Below are 19,133 nucleotides of genomic sequence, written 5' to 3' on the forward strand. Positions count from 1 at the left end.
AACTTAGAAACAGGCAGAGACAATCCAGTTATAGAATGTTAAAATTAAGCCTTTGTTACCACATTTTTTCACCATTAACTCCTCTAACTTACTTAACTGGGTAATGTTGAGAGACTGATTTTGCATGGAAGAAATGAAGCTTCTAATCTGTAAATACTTAAAGAAGTGTTTTTGGGGGATTTTAAATTTTGGAACTAAATCCTCAAATGAAACCATTATTGTCACGGACTGCCGGGGCAGACCGTGTGGAGTGAGTAGAGGACCCAAGAGCAGACAGAGGCCAGGACACAAAACTGGACTTAACAAAAAGCGAGCCTTTATTTAGGGCCGAAAGCTCACGGAAAAAACAACAACAAAGTAACTGAGGGAAAACCTGAACATAGACTGGGATTTAGACTATGACTAAACAACATACAAACTGTGACAAGGGATAGGGGAGATAACACAGACAACGCAACACTGAACACAGCAAGACTGAGGACTAAATACACACATGAGGTGATCAGAGGAAGTGGAGACACATGAGGACACAGCTGACACACATAACCTAATGACAGGACAGGGGAAGTGAAACTAAATGCAATGAACAAAGAACAGAGGACTGTTTCAAAATAAAACAGGAAACATGAGACAGACCAAACAACATGGGCTTGACAACATGAGACGTGGAACACAAAGGGCAAATGAGACTAAGATCCAGGGGAAGGGGAAATGAGGAGATCCAATAAACAGAACTAAGGCTGAACAACTTAGGGGTTTAAGAGAGATGGATGAGCTTAACCCAAACAATAAATGACAAAACACAAAGACTCAAGTTCTAACTAATGCAAAAACAACAACTTAACATATCCCCATACTAAAAACAGAAATACACAATATATAATGAACACAAAATGCTGGGTCACAGACCCAGCCATGACAATTATTCCATCACAGAAAAGATCACCCACTTTCCTAACACCTTTTTCTGCCCAACCCTGGAACCCTGCGTCCAAATTTCCTGGTACAAATAAGGCATTTCCCCAAATAGGACTAAACTGAGAGAGATTATTCTTAATATTCATCATTTCTTTTATTGTAAACCAAACTTTAATCATATTTCGGACAATGGGATTATTTGTTTCTTTCTTTAATTGTTTTGGCTGCGCAGAGTATAAGTACAAGTTTAATGGCATTTTAAGAGAATTTGCTTCCATCCCCACCCAAGATGGGGTATTTTGGGATGGAAAATAAAACATTATTGTCCTTAGTTGAACAGCCAGATAGTACCAGTAAAAATTGGGGCATTTCAACCCCCCTGCATCAAAGGGAAGATACAACAAAGACAAGCGAATGTGGGGATGCTTCTTGTTCCAAATAAACTCTCTGACTAATGACGCTAGTTTTGTAAACAATCCAGTAGGAGGAGCCAGTGGGACATTCTGAAACATATGCAAGAGTTTAGGTAATACATTAATTTTAACAACATTAATCCTTCCAATAATAGATAGTGGTAAACTTTTCCAACGCTCCAAATCTTTGGAAATTTTCTGTAGAATTGTATTATAGTTAAGTACCACCACATCTTTTAGTGAAGGAACTATTTTAATGCCTAGATAAGTGTGTTCAGAATTAACAGTAAAGCCAGATATATTCTGACTTACATTTTGATTATACCCTTGTTTAAGTAACATTAATGATGATTTTGTTACATTTACTTTATACCCTGAGAAGGCCCCAAACTGATCTATTAAATCCTTTATAGCAGGCACAGAAGTTTTTAGTTGCTTTAAAAATAGCATGACATCATCAGCAAATAAAGCAATTCTATGCTCCTTTCTACCAATCCTAACACCTTGTATTTGTCCACTGGTTCTAACAGCTATTGCCAGAGGTTCAATAGCTAAAAGGAATAAACGTGGAGATAATGGTGAACCCTCCTTTAATGTCAAATGGTACAAAAATTACCTCATTTGTCTGAACCTGAGCAACAGACTGACAGTGTAGTAGCTTGATCCAATGCAGAAATAAATTACCAAACCCAAATCTAACAATGACATCAAAGAAATATGGCCATTCGATTCTATCAAAAGCCTTCTCCGCGGCGAGCGAAAGAATGACTGTATCTTCCTGTTCACTTTGATTATGAAGAATGTTGAGGACTCGTCTTACATTATGAAAACCCTGCCTATGTTTAACAAATCCATTTTGATCATCTCCTATAATAACTGGAAGAGCACTTTCTAATCTTTTGGCGAGAATTATACAGATAATTTAGTGTCTGTGTTAATTAAGCTTATAGGACGCATGTTTTCACACTTGTTATTTAGTTTTCCAGGTTTAGGAAGGAATATTATCAGGGACTCCCTCAATGAAGCAGTAAGATTACCAGTATTAAAACATTCTATATACATATCTAAGAGGGGCTGTGCTAATTTATCTTTAAAGTATTTATAAAGGTCGATTGGAAATCCGTCTGGGCCAGCTGTTTTACCAGCATTTAGAGAGTTTATAGCATCAATAATTTCATGCATACTAATTTGCCTGTCAACATTTTCTTTGTCCTCGTCTGAAATTTTTGGTATACCAGTTTTATCTAGAAATAAAGATTGTATTCGAGTTGCATTGTTGAATTCAGAATTATATAATGTTTCATAAAACACTTTAAATGCATTGTTTATCTCTAATGGGTCTACTATGATATTTCCATTTAAAGTTTCAAGTTTTGTAATTGCCTTTTCAGATTCCTGCTGTTTTATACGCCAAGCCAGGAATTTGCTGGGTTTTTCATTTTGGACATAGAATTGTTGCTTTAATCTCAATAAATTTACAGCTGCTTTTTCGCTTGTCATTTCGTTATATTGCGTTCTCAATAGTAATAATTCTTTTACATTGTCCTCATTATTTTGGCCTGATTGAAAGCTTGTCTCTCCTAACATTTTAATTTTTTCTTCCAGATATTTTATCCTTTGGTTTCTTTCTCTTGTTTTCTTACTAGAATAGCTTATGATTAGCCCTCTTAAGTATGCCTTGAAGGCTTCCCAACTCACACTTGCCGATGTTTGATCTGAATTGCGCTCAAAGTATTCATTAATTTGCTTGCCTAAAAACTCAAGAAACTGTACACTGTCAAACTGGATGTGTGGAAGGAGCAAAAGATGAATAGCAATCGTGTGCCAAAGATCGTGGCACAAACTCCAAAATAAAAAAATCTAACCAAAAAGAAAATAATGGCTCATTGTCACAAAGCTGGTTCGTCATATGTAGGATGAGATTATTATTAAAGATAGAGACTAAAAACACATGTTAAAAGCCAACTGTTTTTTTACCCGCATCAAGTTTTTCTTCCATTATCTTGAATAACACAATATGTTAGGCATGAATGATTTCACCACAAGAAACATTTTAGCTGCAGTTTCCAGAGGGACTTCTGTTCAAGTCTATGCAACAATCCCCTGTACCCCGTGTGTTTGATGCCAAGACCACCCTGACTGGTCCTTTACTTTGCAACATGGCCTGTTTTTCACCATTAGATGTCAGGCTTTATACATAGTCTAAGAATTTGGGATATTGTCCTTCTTTTAGAAGGAAAGCAACTGGATCTTGTACTATGGTGTCCAACAGATGTTCATATTTTTCTAATTAACTCACCTTTTTCCACAGTTTCACTGTTATGTCTCCAAGGCACACTTCTAGCCAACCCCTTATTCCTCCAGATGACTCACACTTCAGCTGGTGCTTGATCAGATGGTCTCCATTAGACTGCTCTTCCATATCCTGTTCCCCAGCTATGGATCACTCTTCACCACAGTTATTTATTCATTTAGCATCTTACTCAGAATATTAACAGAAATATACTGCAAATTCCTCAGATTATTACTTTAATCTTCTTCTCTGTTAAAAAAACCCGATCATTCACTGTATAAAATCTGCTCTTAAATCCCCAAAATATAAAATCAGAAATGAAAGAACCACAGTGGGAGGGTGGAAAGGGAAAGAGAGCTGGGCTTAAAGGGAAAGAAATTGAGGAAGAAGGATACAGGGAGGGATATTCTCCTCCTAAGCCTCTTACCATTAAGCATTCACAGCTTAAGGCAGGCATTTGAAGGTCAATTGAGGAGGTGTGAACCAGGAGATATGCTTTTAAAGTGAGGAAGCTTATGAATGTGTTCCCTGTGTTGGTGGGGTGAGCTCTTCGATTGGCTGCCGATGGGAGAGGTTGGGCTCGATGGGACAGCTCAGGTGAGGTGAGTGACACACCTGTTCTGCAGATTCTAATCAGTCCCTCTCCATATTTCAGTACTGCCTCCTCTGCCGGGCCTCCAGAGGTGGTGCACGTAGCTAGCAAGGAAAAGAGGACTGTTAAGAAAGCTTGTGCAGAGTTGGGCTTGTAATAAAGAAGCTCTGTTAATGTGTTTCTCATGTTTGCTGAAAGTGTTTGTGAGAAACCCTAGAACTGGGTTGGCATTCTTTGCTGGCGGTAAACCTACGAATGAGTGAGCTTCGTGTCATATTCCCATTTGTGAATGAACAGGACAGCTGTCCACCAGTAACCGTGGACTTTTTACACAAATTAATCAAGGAGAGTTGTAGGAAGGGGTTTTGTTTCCCCTCTCATCTTCTCCTGTAACTCTCCAGTGGCTCGAGTTCCTGTTTAAACATTTACTCCATGTCTGCTTGCCTCATCAGCTGCTGTAATTTAACACCAGGGAGTGATATGGTGATGGGGGGGAGGGTTTTGGTTTTGAAGACTCTCACTCTAATTAAATTGTGTTATCAGAATAAAACACATAATTTTCATTGATATTAATATTAATATATTAACCTAAATGCCACCCAAAGCGGGAAGAAGAACCACAATAAACCCTCAAATTGCTTGTAAAGGTCAGCAATGACTCACCATTAGTTCTGTCAATTCAATTTACTTAATTAAAACAACAGTGTCTGTTAATTGAAGTGAGAACATCAATTGGAAATTGGCTGTCAGAACAGTTTCATGTCAAACAATTTTTTGGCAATTTAATTTAAAAGTGAATCAATTTCCTGCATTGATGTTAACTAATATCGACTTCACCCATACTGAGTGTGGCCCACAGCCTTGTTACTCTTTGTGTTTGTTGATGTGGAAATTCTATTTGGAAATTCTTTGTGTTCTTATTTTGCGCGAGTATATGGCACATTCTGATTGTGGAGTTTACAGGCTACATTATGGAGGTTTTTGTCCGTTTGAAATATTTCTAAAATCGACAAATCTACTAGCACAAAATTGCACAACAGAATGTTTGAGAAAAATCAGCTTTTAGTGTCGAGGTAACACCAGGACTGCCAAGAGATATAATCTCTCCAGTGTGTCCTGCATGGGTCTACCCAAGGCCTCCTCCCAGTGGGAGCCCTTTGTTGTGCTATGGGAGTTAGCCCTTCAAGCAGGATGTCAAAATGCCAATTTGCCGACTTTCATTTTTGAGCAGCGTAGTCTCATGTTTGATGTTAAAATACACAACCCAGTAAATGTTGGGGAAAAAATAACTACTGTGCACTGGTCTCATTTGAAGCGCTGCCTTATGGTTCCACAGCTGTGGACTGTTCAACTGAAAATTGTCTGGTTGTAGCTGTAGCCCAACCTCTCATCAGCAGTGATGATTCTTAAATTTGGGTCAGTATGAAAAAGACGTTGATGTTTGATGTCTGGTTTGTCAGCTGTAGTGGGAAACAACACCCAGGCTCCTCTCTAATTTTCTTGCTCTCGTTTTGATCTCCAGTTTTGTAATCAAGTTCTTCTCGTGCCCTAGATTTCCTTTGTGTGCCAGCAAGACAGGCATCTGTTAATTCTACTCACCACCAAATCAACCTCATGCTTGCAAATATAGCAAGCATGACTGCCACTGTTCACCGGCTTCTCTGGCATCAGCGACATATGTCATCACAACCCCATTCACCTGGAATCATCAGCCCTTCAACTCTACTGTCTCTTTTGAGGAAATAATCTGGGTTTAAACGTTTTGTTGTAACACAGAGTCCTGCAAAGTCCACCAGTTTTAGTTCAGAAATATACCCAGTATATGATAATTCAGTAATAATGCTTTTATTACACCTAGGCTGGACTATTGTAATTCATTATTCTCAATTTGCTCGAAAAGCTGCATAGAAAGCCTTCAGTTGATTCAGGATGCTGCAGCAACACTACTGACAGTGAATAGAAAGAAAGGATATTTCTCCCACATCGGCTTCTCTTCATCAGCTGCCTGTTAAATTTATTTAAAATCCTGCTCCTCACTTAGTTCTTGAATAATCGGACGCAGTCTTATCCTAAAGACCTTATAGTACCGTATAACTCCAACAGAGCTTTGCTCTCAGACAGCTGGCTTACTCATGGTTCCTAGGGTATTTAAAAGTAGAATGGGAGGCAGAACCTTCAGCTTCCAGGTCCTCAGTTTGGATTTGGGAGACAGACACCCTCACTATTTATAAGATTAGGTCTAAAACATTCCCTTTTGATTAAGGTTATAGTTAGGGATATATTAGGTGACCTTGAACCCTCCCTTAGTTATGCTGTATTAGGCCTAAAATAGAACAGAATAGAATAGAACTGAACTGTAGCCTTCACTGCAACCTTCTGAATCCACGTAATATTAACCCTCCTGTCTTCTGTACACAAGTGAAGATTTTTATGGTTCTTGCCTGTAAGTCAACAAAAATCATTTTCTTTGGCAACTGTGCTGTGCTTCTGTGTGTCCTTGTTACCACATTCAGATTTTGGATGTAGATTTTGTTGAATATCATTCTGGTCCACACATAAGACCTTTTAAAAACTCACCACAGACAGAGATACAACAGAAGGTTTCCTTTGAGTGGGGAGGATAGAAGCTCTTCTGTTATAAGAAGTGCCTGTTACTTTAGAAGAGTGCTCTATATGAGAATCATAAAGCACTGTATGGAGCTGAATTATTGCTCCCTCTCTTATTTCTCACGTGCTACACAACAGTCTGTTTTTCATGTGAGCGCTATGATTGTTTTGTAAGCACTTAAAAACAGGTCACGTGAGCCTTACTCATTGGCACATTGGCAAACTGTCAAAGCCTCACAGGGAGCACTTTTTCCTAAATTGCTTCCCTCTAATAAATGCAGTCAGTGAGAGGTGGGAGGTATGGAAATCAGATTCTGTGCTGTGAATAAACCTCCAGACTACGTGTGTGTGTGTGTGTGTGTGTGTGTGTGTGTGTGTGTGTGTAACTATGCCTGAGGTTTTAAGGTAAACATCGATACATCGAATTATCAAAATATGAATGAAAAGCCGCATCATTCAAACAATTTTCCAATTGAAAAGATAATATAATATATAATAATGATATGAAAAACTGGAGCAATATGCCAGCACAGTATATTTTTTGACATGCTGTATATTCGCTGTAAAGCACACCCATAACATTCCCATTTTCATTTTATCCCTTTTTTATTTTACACAACATAACAACAGTACATGTTGTCTTTTTCTGTACAGAAGCTTTCCGTGAGCTTGTGACCAACACAGGCTGTATTATACCAGTGTCAGTGAAAAGCTCACAAGGTTCTCACGTTGCTTTTTTTCTTTGCTTTTTTTTTTAATACTTCGCTTTAAAAAATATCAATTTCATAAGAGGTTCATTAAAGTCTTCATCTGTCTGCAACATTTTGTCTTTATGTGTCCAGAAAAGGTCTGTACTCCGCAGTAGGTAAGAAAGGCTATGTGTGAAATCTCTCTTCCTTAATCCGTCCCCTCATTCGTGGAGCCATGGTGGAGTCCTAAATCCGGTTAAAGTATCTGTTAGTGAGGGTCTGTTAGTGCAAAAGAAGGCACCGACTGCTATTCTCTTGCCACATTATGGATGCACATCTCTGTGAGCGTGTGAACATTAAGAATGGTGTGCTTTTCCCGTTTTTGTATTTTTTTATTCCTCTTATTTCCTGTATTAATTCCCTTTTTGTGGTATTTTTCAGATAAGGTGATAGTGAATCGGGAAATGACGTGGCGAGTCCATTGTCTTGTTTTTCTTTTGTGCTATAAAGTGGAACCAACGAGACAACTCGAGGACGCTACGAGACAAGGCAAGTTATCCACTCGCTGAATGATTGACTGCAAAATGGATACTGTTGAAGTGGAAACAAAAGCAAAAAACAAAACTGTAAACTGTAAATCAAGTACAAATAACTGTGGAGAAAAGTTATGAAAAGACTGATTATTTTTTTAAAAAGCGCGCACACACACACGCACACACACGTTTACCAGAAACACAGTCAACCTCTCACACGTTTAGAAAGAAAATTCAAACAGGAAAACACACAGTAACAACACGCAAAGTTTTTCGTGACACAAGCAGGCTTTTCACACATACGCCTATAAACAAAACTTTGATTCACACTGCACGCATCCACTCACACAAAGGACAAACAATGAATAAACCAAAGTTCATTTTATGGTCGCTGGCTCATTCCAGTTCAAACTGTGCTTTCTAAGATCCAGTCAGAGTCACACCGCCCTTTGTCCGACTCTTCGTCCCCATCTTTTGGGAGTAGCATACCGCTCATTGATTGGCTCCTTTTGTTCCGTATTACGCGCCCTATTTTGGGTGCTCCTCCTCCTCCCTGATGGGCGGAGTGAGTTTTTGAGCCTCCTTCACTGAGTGAGTACCTCCTCCTAGCTCTGCTCCTTCCTCCCTCCTCCACAGGAAGAGTCTGATATCTGGCAGAAGAGGCGGCGGTGCGAGGAGCCCGGCGCAGGATGGGCGTCTCTCTGAATCGCACAGATGGGACTGGGCTCGGTGTGGCGATAGGGCTGAAGAAAGGGGAAGAGGCAAAGGGAGGTGGTGGGGTCTGAGAGAGAGCGGTGGAGTTATTTCGGTTGGTGTTGAGGTTCTCCAGGGCACCGGGGGATGAGGAATGAAGGAGGGCAGAGGAGGCGGTGGAAGTAGAGGAAGGTGGTCGTGTCGAGGAGGCAGTTGGGAGGTTCTCGATCATCCCCTGGCCACTGGAGCAAGCAGAGCCAGGCTTAGTTGGGGCGGGCTTTCGCTTTGGCTTGTGTAGGGAGCCTGTGGTGGCGGTGGGTGATGCAATGCCGGCTTGAGCTCTCTCTTCAACTGTTTTCTCTCGTTCCCCGGCTCCAGCTGTTGGGCTTCTGGCCGACCAAGCCTGGCTGAGAACTGATGTGGCTGTGGAGCAGTCAGGCAGGGAAGACTCAGAGGCCTGAGCTATTGTATCCTTTCTCCCACCTCCCGCTGCTGCAGCACCACTCCTCTTTGTGCCTCCTGAGAGGTCGTCTAATCCGATTGAGCCGTGTTTAGAGGAGCTTGGAGTCACGGTGCAACCCTGAGATTGCTGCCCATTGGTCTGTGAGTGAACGTTGGTCATTGACATTGAAATGCCTTTGCCACCCTCACTAGGGTTGCACACCTGAGGAAAAAACATAGGGAAAAGGGAAAATTAGATCCGATTTTTCTCATCTTGAGTGTCTCCCTTTGAACCCTTTCAAGTAACAAGAAAAACACTTTTTGAGTTATACTTTTATGCATTTTAAGGCACACGTTTAGTCCTTTATGTCTTCACCTGGTTCTTCCCTTTTAAAATTCACGTTGAGTCCAACCTGTTGGTCCCTGTATCAGGACTAAGTTGCTGTTGTAAATAAAACAAAATATGCTATGATATTTAAAAATTTACAGGAGACCTAATACCACTATGACTATAACAGATGTAGCTTTTGCATCAGTTAAGGATACTTTAAAATGCTTCAAAATATCAGTTTATGTAGACAAATCATTTTAATGCTTTTATTTAAGCTCTAATTTACAGTTTTGATTAGAAAGATACAAAGAAGACCAAAAGATTAAAAAAAAAAAAAATCACTAGATCACTTTGTGACTTTTTCTTGTTACATGATCACCATAACGACAATCATTCAGCTAAATGAAAAGCTCTCTTGCCTCATTCCTGCTGCCTTATGGCTAGACTGGACAAGAGCGACAGAGATAGACCCACCTTATATCGTATCATCAGGATGATAATAAAAACTAGAACCGAGGCCACTATTATCCCTCCGATGATAATGATCATGGTCCCACCCAGGAACTGAGACTGCATAAAATGACATCTCATGTACTCTGACTCGGTGGTGAACTGCACGCAGCCGACCACTCGCGTCGCTGTCAGAGAGGTGATAACGTCATCGTAGATGGCCAGGACACAGAGGTCGTACTGGGTGCCTGCTGCCAGGTTGTTGACTAGGAAGTTCTTGCTTGATGGAGGGATCATTCTGTGGCAGGAAGACAGGGAAGGCAAAATGACAGTTCAACATGTGTGTCAGCAGTTTCTTGGCTTCAAGCTTCTTGAAGCCTTTTTGAGATGGCTAATATAGTCTACCTTAGTGGAAAACAGTAGCCTTCATAGAGAAACAAATAAACTAGTAATTATATTTGACTCAACATCTATTATTTGGATTTCATAACTAATGCTGTGTTTGCCTGCCTAAGGAGTGCAGATAGAAAGTCAATACTAGTTAAATGCTTCTATGCATGGTTCCCGACAAATAAAGAACTAAAGCAGTAGCAATAGTGCCTAAGAGGCAGAATAGCAAGAATCATGAGCAGTTACATACAGCGTTAATTAGCCTAGTCTATTCCCTTTCTGTGGCTGTTTTGGAGATTCAACATTTGTAAGTTGAAGGAAATTAAAATAATTAGCACTTTAAGAGATAGTTTAGGTGCAGTATCACAATTGCAACAAAATGCAACAAGGCTGAGTGGCCTCGCTATATTCAGTTGTTCTATTCTGTCCATGAAATGTTAAAAATAAAGTCGAACTAAACAGGGAGGTTTTCATAAAAATATGAAAAGTACATGAAATAATTGCTGTGGGAGGACATTACTCTTTTTTTTTTAATTTCAAATGAACCATCATTCATAACCTTAAACAAATTTCTAACATCAGGTGAACTTCTGTCAGTTCTCTTGTGTACGACTGTAAGAAGATAGGCTCCTCATGTCATCATAGTGAAAACACTGTGCAGAAAATATGCACAATCTAAATAATGAATATACCCACTGCTTTGTTTCTACAAACATGTGACACCATCCTCCAGAGTAATAAAACAGTACAGTGCATTTTTAAAAGAAGACAGGAATGCAGAAAAAAAAATCAAGAGTGACGAAAAGTGAAGTGAATGAAATGACACAGAGTAAACACACTCCGCTCCTTTGGATGCTGAATCCTCAAATAAAGGATAATTAAATGACTTATTATGGCACAGAAGGTTTGAGCCGACAACCTTTGACAGCATGGACCTGCGACGATGCACAAGTATACTTAAACCGTTCAGTCTTTCCTCGTCAGTTCTGACAATAAGGATGAATAAAGAATGAATCATTTTGGATATTCTCTTGGACACTCGGACATTTTGAGTCCAATTTGTTGCTCTTTACTGGACACTTGAGTGGAGGTTTTGCATATTTGCCCTTCAGTTTCTCTAAAATAAAGTCTTGTCAGCGGTCCTGGAATTTGTCATTAAAATGCTAATGAAATTCCTCATTAAATCCAAAGAGGGCAGCTAGTTCAGAAGCCCGTGGTCGAGCGTGCACTGAGAGCAGCAGAGGGCTACTTTGGCCAGGTTAAAGCATCTGGTTTTGAGTTCGAGTTAAGCGAAGGTTAGAAGACTTGTTAAGGTTTAATGGTTAGTATTAAGAGCTCGGGGATGAATTTAATGGCAGGTCATGACTATACCCTCTATGGAATAACAGCACAAGGCTTTAAGTGAATGTGAGTGCATGTGAGGAAGGGTATTCATACAACCCTATGAATACTAATAGGATCATCTGAACAGTGGATGACCATGAGAATTCTACCCTTTGCTTCTCTTAATGGTTTTATCACAATAGTGGTGAACCTTGACTACACGTAAACACACATCCTGAAAATGCCATTAGTTCTATGGTGGGACACATACAAGGATACTGAAGATAGCAGGTTAATGACAGGAATGAAAGTCACTGGTACCTACAAGCTCAAACACAAGCAGCTGCATTTGGATACACATGCATCCACAGACAGGGATTAATTTCTCTATTAACTGCTGTGCTTGCTTTGGGCTTCGTTTGTGTGCAAGAATGTATGTGTGGCTGTGTTTAAAGCAGTAATATCTTTCTATAAAAAGCGTTTGTTTTCATAACTCCTGGTAGGTCTCTGCATTTTAACTTAAACTATAGGCATTTATTGATTATCTTTTGACAGCTCATACCAGCATTTCTTCTTTTAAAAAGTCAAAAATTTGGACAAACCCTCTCATTTAATGGCTTTTATTTATTTTTACTACTTCCTAAATTGTAGATACATAATGAAGAAATCAAATATATGAAGCAAGATACATGATGACACCCAGCTCTACATTTCTTCTAAACCCAATTTATCCCTCTCACCTACCTACAATCATGGTTCTCCTCCAATTTTCTTAAACTAAACAGTAATAAAACAGAAGTTTTAGTTGTTGGTACAGCCTCTATCTTATCCAAATCCCACAGTTTTTCCATTAACACTGAAAGTTCTCCCACCCTCCCCTCAGGTTAAGAGTTTGGGTGTCATACTTGATAATACTCTCTCATTCCAGTCCCACATTAATTACATACTTCCACTTAGGTAATATTAACCGACTCCATCCCTTCCTTACTCCCCATGCTGCTGCCATCCGTGTCCATAGTCGTATTACATCCCGCATTGATTACTGCAATTACCTCTTATTTGGTCTCCCTAAAAGGTCCCTTCATAAACTCCAACTTCTTCAAAATTCTGCAGCTCGGGTCACAACTCGTACTCTGTCAAGGGCTCATATTACGCCAGTTCTTCAGCAGCTTCACTGGTTGCCCATAGAAGCCAGGATAAATTTTAAACTCTTACTTCTCATGTACAAGTGTGTCCATAAATCTGCTCCTTCCTATTTGTGTGACCTGCTCCATATCACCACTGTTTCCCGATCCTCATCTGCTATTCATCTTACCAAGGTTATTATCGTTAACGAAAACTAACGAAATAACGAAAACTAGAAGTGAAAAAACATTTTCGTTAACGGAAATAAAAATAAAAAGAGGAAAACTAACTAAAACTGTAATGAGTGTTCACAAAACTAACTAAAATTAACTGAATTTATAGCATAAATGTGTTTAGTTTTCGTAGATGTGTGTGTGTCATACAATAGTCAAGGGTGAAAATGAAGTTTAGTTTCCAGATTTTTTTCTTGCTGTCTCATTATGCCAGCAGGTGGCCAGTACGTTAGTCGAGTCGTCTGTGTTGCTGCGTCCACGCGCAGAATCATGTCAGGAAAAGTCAGGAGAAAGCGCCAGAGTCCAATTTGGGATTACTTTGAATATGATTGTGTTTTGGATAAAGCAAGTGTCTTGTAGTGGAAAGAGACAAATTATGAGGGACATTTCTAAAGGGGAAAAAAAATCCCACAAACCTTAAAGTGCACTTGAAAAGCTCACACAAGAAGGCTAACCTAGCTTACCTTGAAAAGGTAAGGGAGCACACTCAACCCTCATCCCCAGAAACAGAAGCTAACCCCAGGCAAGGCAGCGTGATGCATCCCGAGACAACAGGACGGGCACATCTACATAACTGTGTGAGTCAATTGCCTTCAAAAAAATGTATCAATTCACTTGAACCAAAATTACGAACACCCGGTGCTGCAAGAGTTAATAGTCTCATTGGGGCCAAGATATACATTTTATAGTTGCCTGGTATCAATGGTTGTTCATCTGCCTTTATTTATTTATTTATTTATTTAAAGAACCCATACCCATGTGAGTTGTCTGTCTCTGCGTGTTAGCCCTGCGACAGACAGGCGACCTGTCCAGGGTGCAGGGTATGGTAGCTGGAATAGCAACATACCCAAGGATAAGCAGAAGAGCATGACTGATATGATGAAACTGGGATTTTGTTGCACTTAATTATTGCAAACACAACTAAAACTATAACTGACACTAATCAAAACTAAACTGAAACTAAGGATTTTCCAAAAAATAAAAACTAAACTAAACTAGCAAACAATTGGTAAAAACTAATTAAAACTGATATAAAATTGAAAATCTGAAGTCAAAACTAAATAAAAATAAAAACTAATGAAAATTGCAAAACTATTAAAACTATTACTGTTCCGTCCGCACGTCTTACCACTATGGGGAACAGAGCCTTCAGTCGTTCTGCTCTTCCAGCCACTCTCTTCCTCCAGCCATAAGAAATATGACTCTCTTCCCGCATTTAAGTCACAGCTCAAAACACATCTGTTCAAACGTATTCGCTTTAGTGCTGATTTTATCTGTTGTCAAGTTCTGCTTTGCAATTATTTATTTAATCACTTATTTTTATGTATTTTATGACTATTGCTTTTATTAATTTTGTTCTTTTGTAAGGTGACCTTGGGTTTTTGAAAGGCGCCCTCAAATAAAATCTATTATTATTATGTAATTATGTAGCAAAGACAAAATTGATAAATAACTTGTCTTATATTTTATATTTTAGACTCCTCAAAGTAGCCACCCTTTGCTTTTTGACAGCACTGCAAATCCTTGGCCTTCTCTCAGTGCGCTTCAAGATGTAGTCAACTGAAATGGTTTCCATTTCACAGGTGTGCTTTGTCAGGGTTCATTTGTGGAATTTCTTGACTTCTTAATGGGGTTGGGACCATCAGTTGTGTTGTGCAGAAGTCAGGTTGGTACACAGCTGACAGCTGTTAGAATTATATTATGGCAAGAACCAATCAGTTAAGTAAAGAGAAATGGCAGTCCATCATTACTTTAAGAACTCAAGGTAGTCAGTCCAGAAAATAGCTAAAATTTGGAATGAGTTTCCAAGTGAAGTTGCAAAAACCAGCAACTGCTATGACGAAACTGGATAGCTGAGCCAGATATCCTGGCCTCCACAGTCACCTGACCTAAACCCAGTCAAGACGGTTTGGGATGAGATGGACCGCAGAGTGAAGGCAAAAGGGCCAACAAGTGCTCGGCATCTCTGGGAACTCCTTCAAGACTGTTGGAAAACCATTTCAGGTGACGACCTCATAAAGCTCATCGAGAGAATGCCAAGAGTGTGCAAAGCAGTAATCAAAGCAAAGGGTGAGTATTTTGAAGAATCTAAAATATGTTTTGAGTTATGAAAATAAATGTCATGAAAATAAAGAAAAGCCATTAAATGTGAAGGTGTGTCCAAACCTTTGACTGGTAGTGTATATTGCTTTTCAAGGTTATGCGGGTTTAAAAGTCATCAACTTTCAATGCAAAGTAGGAAATTGTGTTTCTAGTTTTATACTATAGAATCTTTCAAAAGTTTCTAGCCCCCATTTATTTGCTTTCAAATAGTCAGACTTCCTTGTAGTATTATTATTTTTATTATTATTTATTTATTATAATGGTTTTGAGGAATATTTCTTCAGGCCTTCTGATGTCTTTCAAAGTTTTGCTTTGGACATTGTTTTTGCTCCAGTCATTTTCAGTCCAGTTCTTGGATCACAAAATCTAGGCTGTTTAAATATAGTTTAAGCATATTTATCATAATCATCAACAGTTTTTGTCCACCTTTGTCTGTTAGAAAAGTAACTTAAAATAGGAAAATAAAATATTGCAGGGGAAATGCTGTTCTTCCTAAACAGTCTGGTGTTTTGTTGCTCCAAAGATGGAAATGTACATTTTCCGCTTTTACAATGGAGGCAGAAAAAATATGATTTTAAATAGTAAAAAAGCATTTTCTACTGTCAAAAACAAACCGGGAAAAGAATAGGGAGGAATAATGCACTGGGCTCGAGGGCTTGTTTGCTTCTTTGCCATACATGAATCTTTCCAAGAAACCATTAGCTGCACGAACCCTCCTTTTTACAGGTACTAAATCAGAATGTTTCTTCATTAAAATATCAGCATTTTCTGGCCAATGAAATAAGGAAAAACTTTTTCATTTTCAGTGTGCAAGCAAAGCTATCACCATTTATAATTTATGTATACAATCAACAATCAAGATGTTGAAAATCTGTTTGAGCTTTACTCAGCACACAAAAGTACATTTTTTTCCCATTTTTATGTGTTTTTTTTTCTTCTTTTTTCTGTTTTTCCCTTACATTCCTTCTTGAGCTGTTAGCAGTGTGAACTCATCCAAAGTGACTCATTCATTGTGGTTAATTTCTTTGTGTCTGAGCTGGATCTTGCTGCCAGTCTTTGAAGCCCTACAGTGGGCAGATGATTGCCTTGGCCGAGACTATTACACTAATCTATCTACTCTGCTCTGCCAAGCCCTCAGCCCAGGGCGCCTCTGTGTGAGTGTGTGTGTGTTTCAGGGTTTCATTACACTTTCATTACACAAGAGAAAATGTCAGCTTGGATGTTTCTCTATGAGTATCCATTTATGTACTTATATGTGTCTGTACATGTATGTAATTATGTGTGTGAGTTCCATTACAGTAATATTCTTTACCACTGCAAGTCTACTATTCCTGCCGTTTGTCACCATACCTGGACTCCTGGACTTCATCACTGAAATGACTATATGATTGTAAACAGAAGCCTGCATGTGCACGGTTGTGGCTTCTGCGTTGTATTAGAGTGCATGTTAATCGAGTTTCACTTCTCTCGCCCCGGTCCAGGTCAAAGCAAGCATCTCAATTTGTTGCTTCCTGCTTTCTGTCTCATGACAAATGCTTCCATCCATGAATGGAACAGTGAACTCTGATACCAGATTGTTCTGTTTCAGACATTTTCACTTGATTAAACATTGGAGAAAGCCTAAAGGCCACAGATATGCAGTCTTTCAGGAGGTTTGAAGGCATGCATGGCAGTGGTGCAACACACAAAACCAGGACCTTCAGGTCAAGCTGGAGTTTTGCAATATGGGCCGAGGACTTCTAATAACTCAGCTGTAGTCTTTGCCCCCAGCAGCACGGTCCAGTTAGATCATATGTGACACCGTGGGTGAACAACACACAATTATTTTCACTGCTTTGTCTAGCTCATTAGTCGTTTTAGATATCTGCAGGGAAATCATTTTCTTTTCCATTTCAGAGAAGAGAGAGAGTTTTCTAGTTTTGCGTATGTGGCATTGCTGGCCATTGAAACAAAAATGAAGTGAAAGCCATAGCACTATATGAGTGAGCCACAGTGGAAATGTCCCTTTAAGACCTCCCTGTTTCTGACCTGCAAAATCCTGCCTTTTTATTTTTTTTTTCCAACTTCAGAGTTTGAGGGGTTTTTTTTAAGTCTGCAAGTGAATGCAAGCTGAGCAACTCTGGCAACAACAAAACAGGCACTGTTTGGGGTCATGCATGGATGATCTGATGTCAGTTTGATGTGAGAAGAGGGGACAACATTGGGCCTGAAGCCTGGATTTTGTGATTTACTTCCTTACATACTTTATTTACTTGTGATTACTTTAAGTTTGAGAGTGACCATGCAAAAAAGTACATTTGAGACAACAAAACAGTGTTTGCACATAAATGACCACCCATGACACCCCAACCACCAAGAGGGAAAATTAATAGAACTGGTCATCTCATTAACAATACTGATGGAGTTCATGTGATATGACGCACTACAACTGAATTCTATTTTAATTTTTCATTATTTGACCTGCTGTATTTAACCACTATCTTCTTTCCTTTCCACAGTAAAACTGCACAGCTGTGTTACTCAAACAGAGAAAGGACCAAAATGTGGGTCACAGATATCTAAGAGTAGGTTGTCCAATTATTTCAGAAAATTGTATGCAGTGCTTCTGGCTAGAGCTTTCCATGTTACTGCAATGGAAGCTAGTCTAGATTAAATAGCCCGAAACATGGAAAACTTTGTCAGATAAGCTCAGAAAAATAGCCTGCAAAAGCAGTTATAGGTTTTAAAAAACTTTTCTTTGCATAGCACTTTTTAAACATGCCTTAGCTTAATTTTATTACATACTTTTTTTGGTTTTGTGCAGTAAAAACGGTTCGCATTGCACAGCAATCACTCACATTAGTCATTACTTTCACAGGCTACTGAAAATAACTTTCTTCAATTTAATTTTCTAAACAATTGAGCAAACAATCTGACAACACAAATACAATCAAACCAGTTACGTATAACAGGTTTATATACACAAAGTGAAGAAGATTAATGGTAGCTCCACATCTGCTCCATTACTGCTAACCTCAAAGCTAATGTAGCTTACACAGCAGATGGCACCATGCCATGCTAATAGGTCCAAGTCTCTCGGGCAGACAGAAAACATTGCAGTAGTGAGCTTTATATCTCTGTGTTACCGTGCATAGTGCCCCTGACACCAGAACTAATGGTTAACAAGCACCTACGCAGCTTGTAGTCATAGGTGGGACAAGGACAGGTGGGCACTCCTAACAACTTGTGCATTTCTTTCCCATTTAACCCTGTATGCATTCAGATTGTCGGCAGCAAAGGAATAAAACAAAAGCTTTGAAAACCATTTCTACAAACAGTGTTAAGAAATTACTTTAATTACAGTCATAATATCACAGTTCCCAAGAAAACACACTGCCACCTCATTTAAATGTCAGAGTGTATCAGCATTATCTAAAAACTATAATTATCCCAACCCTTCAAATTGCTTTCCAGATAATCATCCTTACACACTAAATTAGTGAAAAATGAACGTAGCTTACAGTGTTCGTTCTCACTTGGCTGTAAAAATTTCAATCTGTTCAAAGACGACATTTTAGGGGTCTTGAGAAATCATAATGAATTACTGCTTGCAGTGAGAATCAATAAAAGATTTCACGAGTAATGGAAGTTTAGTTCTAAAATTAGTTTTATGAATATTAAAAACACTCTTAGGGGTAACGTAACAGAGCGGACCAAACTGAGTTTATTTGTGATCAAAAGTTCCTAATTCAAAAACTGCTCTAGTCGAGATGTTTATAGTAACAGTACATTAAAATATTTCAAATGTGAAAAGGTTCTGCCTACAGTGTCAAACTAACAGAAAACTCTTAATAAACTGTGCAGCTTTTCATTTGCTTATTATAGTTTTGGCATTTTTACAACACATTCCACTATGAGCTAGACTTACCCACTTATGCACATTTCATACAGCACTAATTGTACTCATGCAGTGCTGCAATGTGTATGAGTGATAACATGGCCTCACATATGGATCAGGGT

The 19,133-nt window shown here is 39.0% G+C and overlaps 1 protein-coding gene across 2 annotated transcripts in view; it reads right to left on the minus strand.

The window, feature by feature from the left end:
* Positions 1-7,583: 7,583 nt before the first annotated feature.
* lrfn5a (leucine rich repeat and fibronectin type III domain containing 5a) overlaps positions 7,584-19,133 on the minus strand; it is a 135,732-nt gene continuing 124,182 nt past the window's right edge. For both annotated transcript variants that reach the window (XM_004559322.3, XM_004559323.3), the window contains 2 exons: positions 9,985-10,258; positions 7,584-9,402 (listed from right to left, as the gene is read on the minus strand). In XM_004559322.3, the coding sequence (XP_004559379.2) occupies positions 8,452-9,402; positions 9,985-10,258 (1,225 nt within the window). In that variant the 3' untranslated portion in view covers positions 7,584-8,451. The remainder of the gene's footprint in view (positions 9,403-9,984; positions 10,259-19,133) is intronic.

Source organism: Maylandia zebra, linkage group LG19 (genome assembly GCF_041146795.1).
Source record: "Maylandia zebra isolate NMK-2024a linkage group LG19, Mzebra_GT3a, whole genome shotgun sequence".
Taxonomy (NCBI): Eukaryota; Metazoa; Chordata; class Actinopteri; order Cichliformes; family Cichlidae; genus Maylandia; species Maylandia zebra.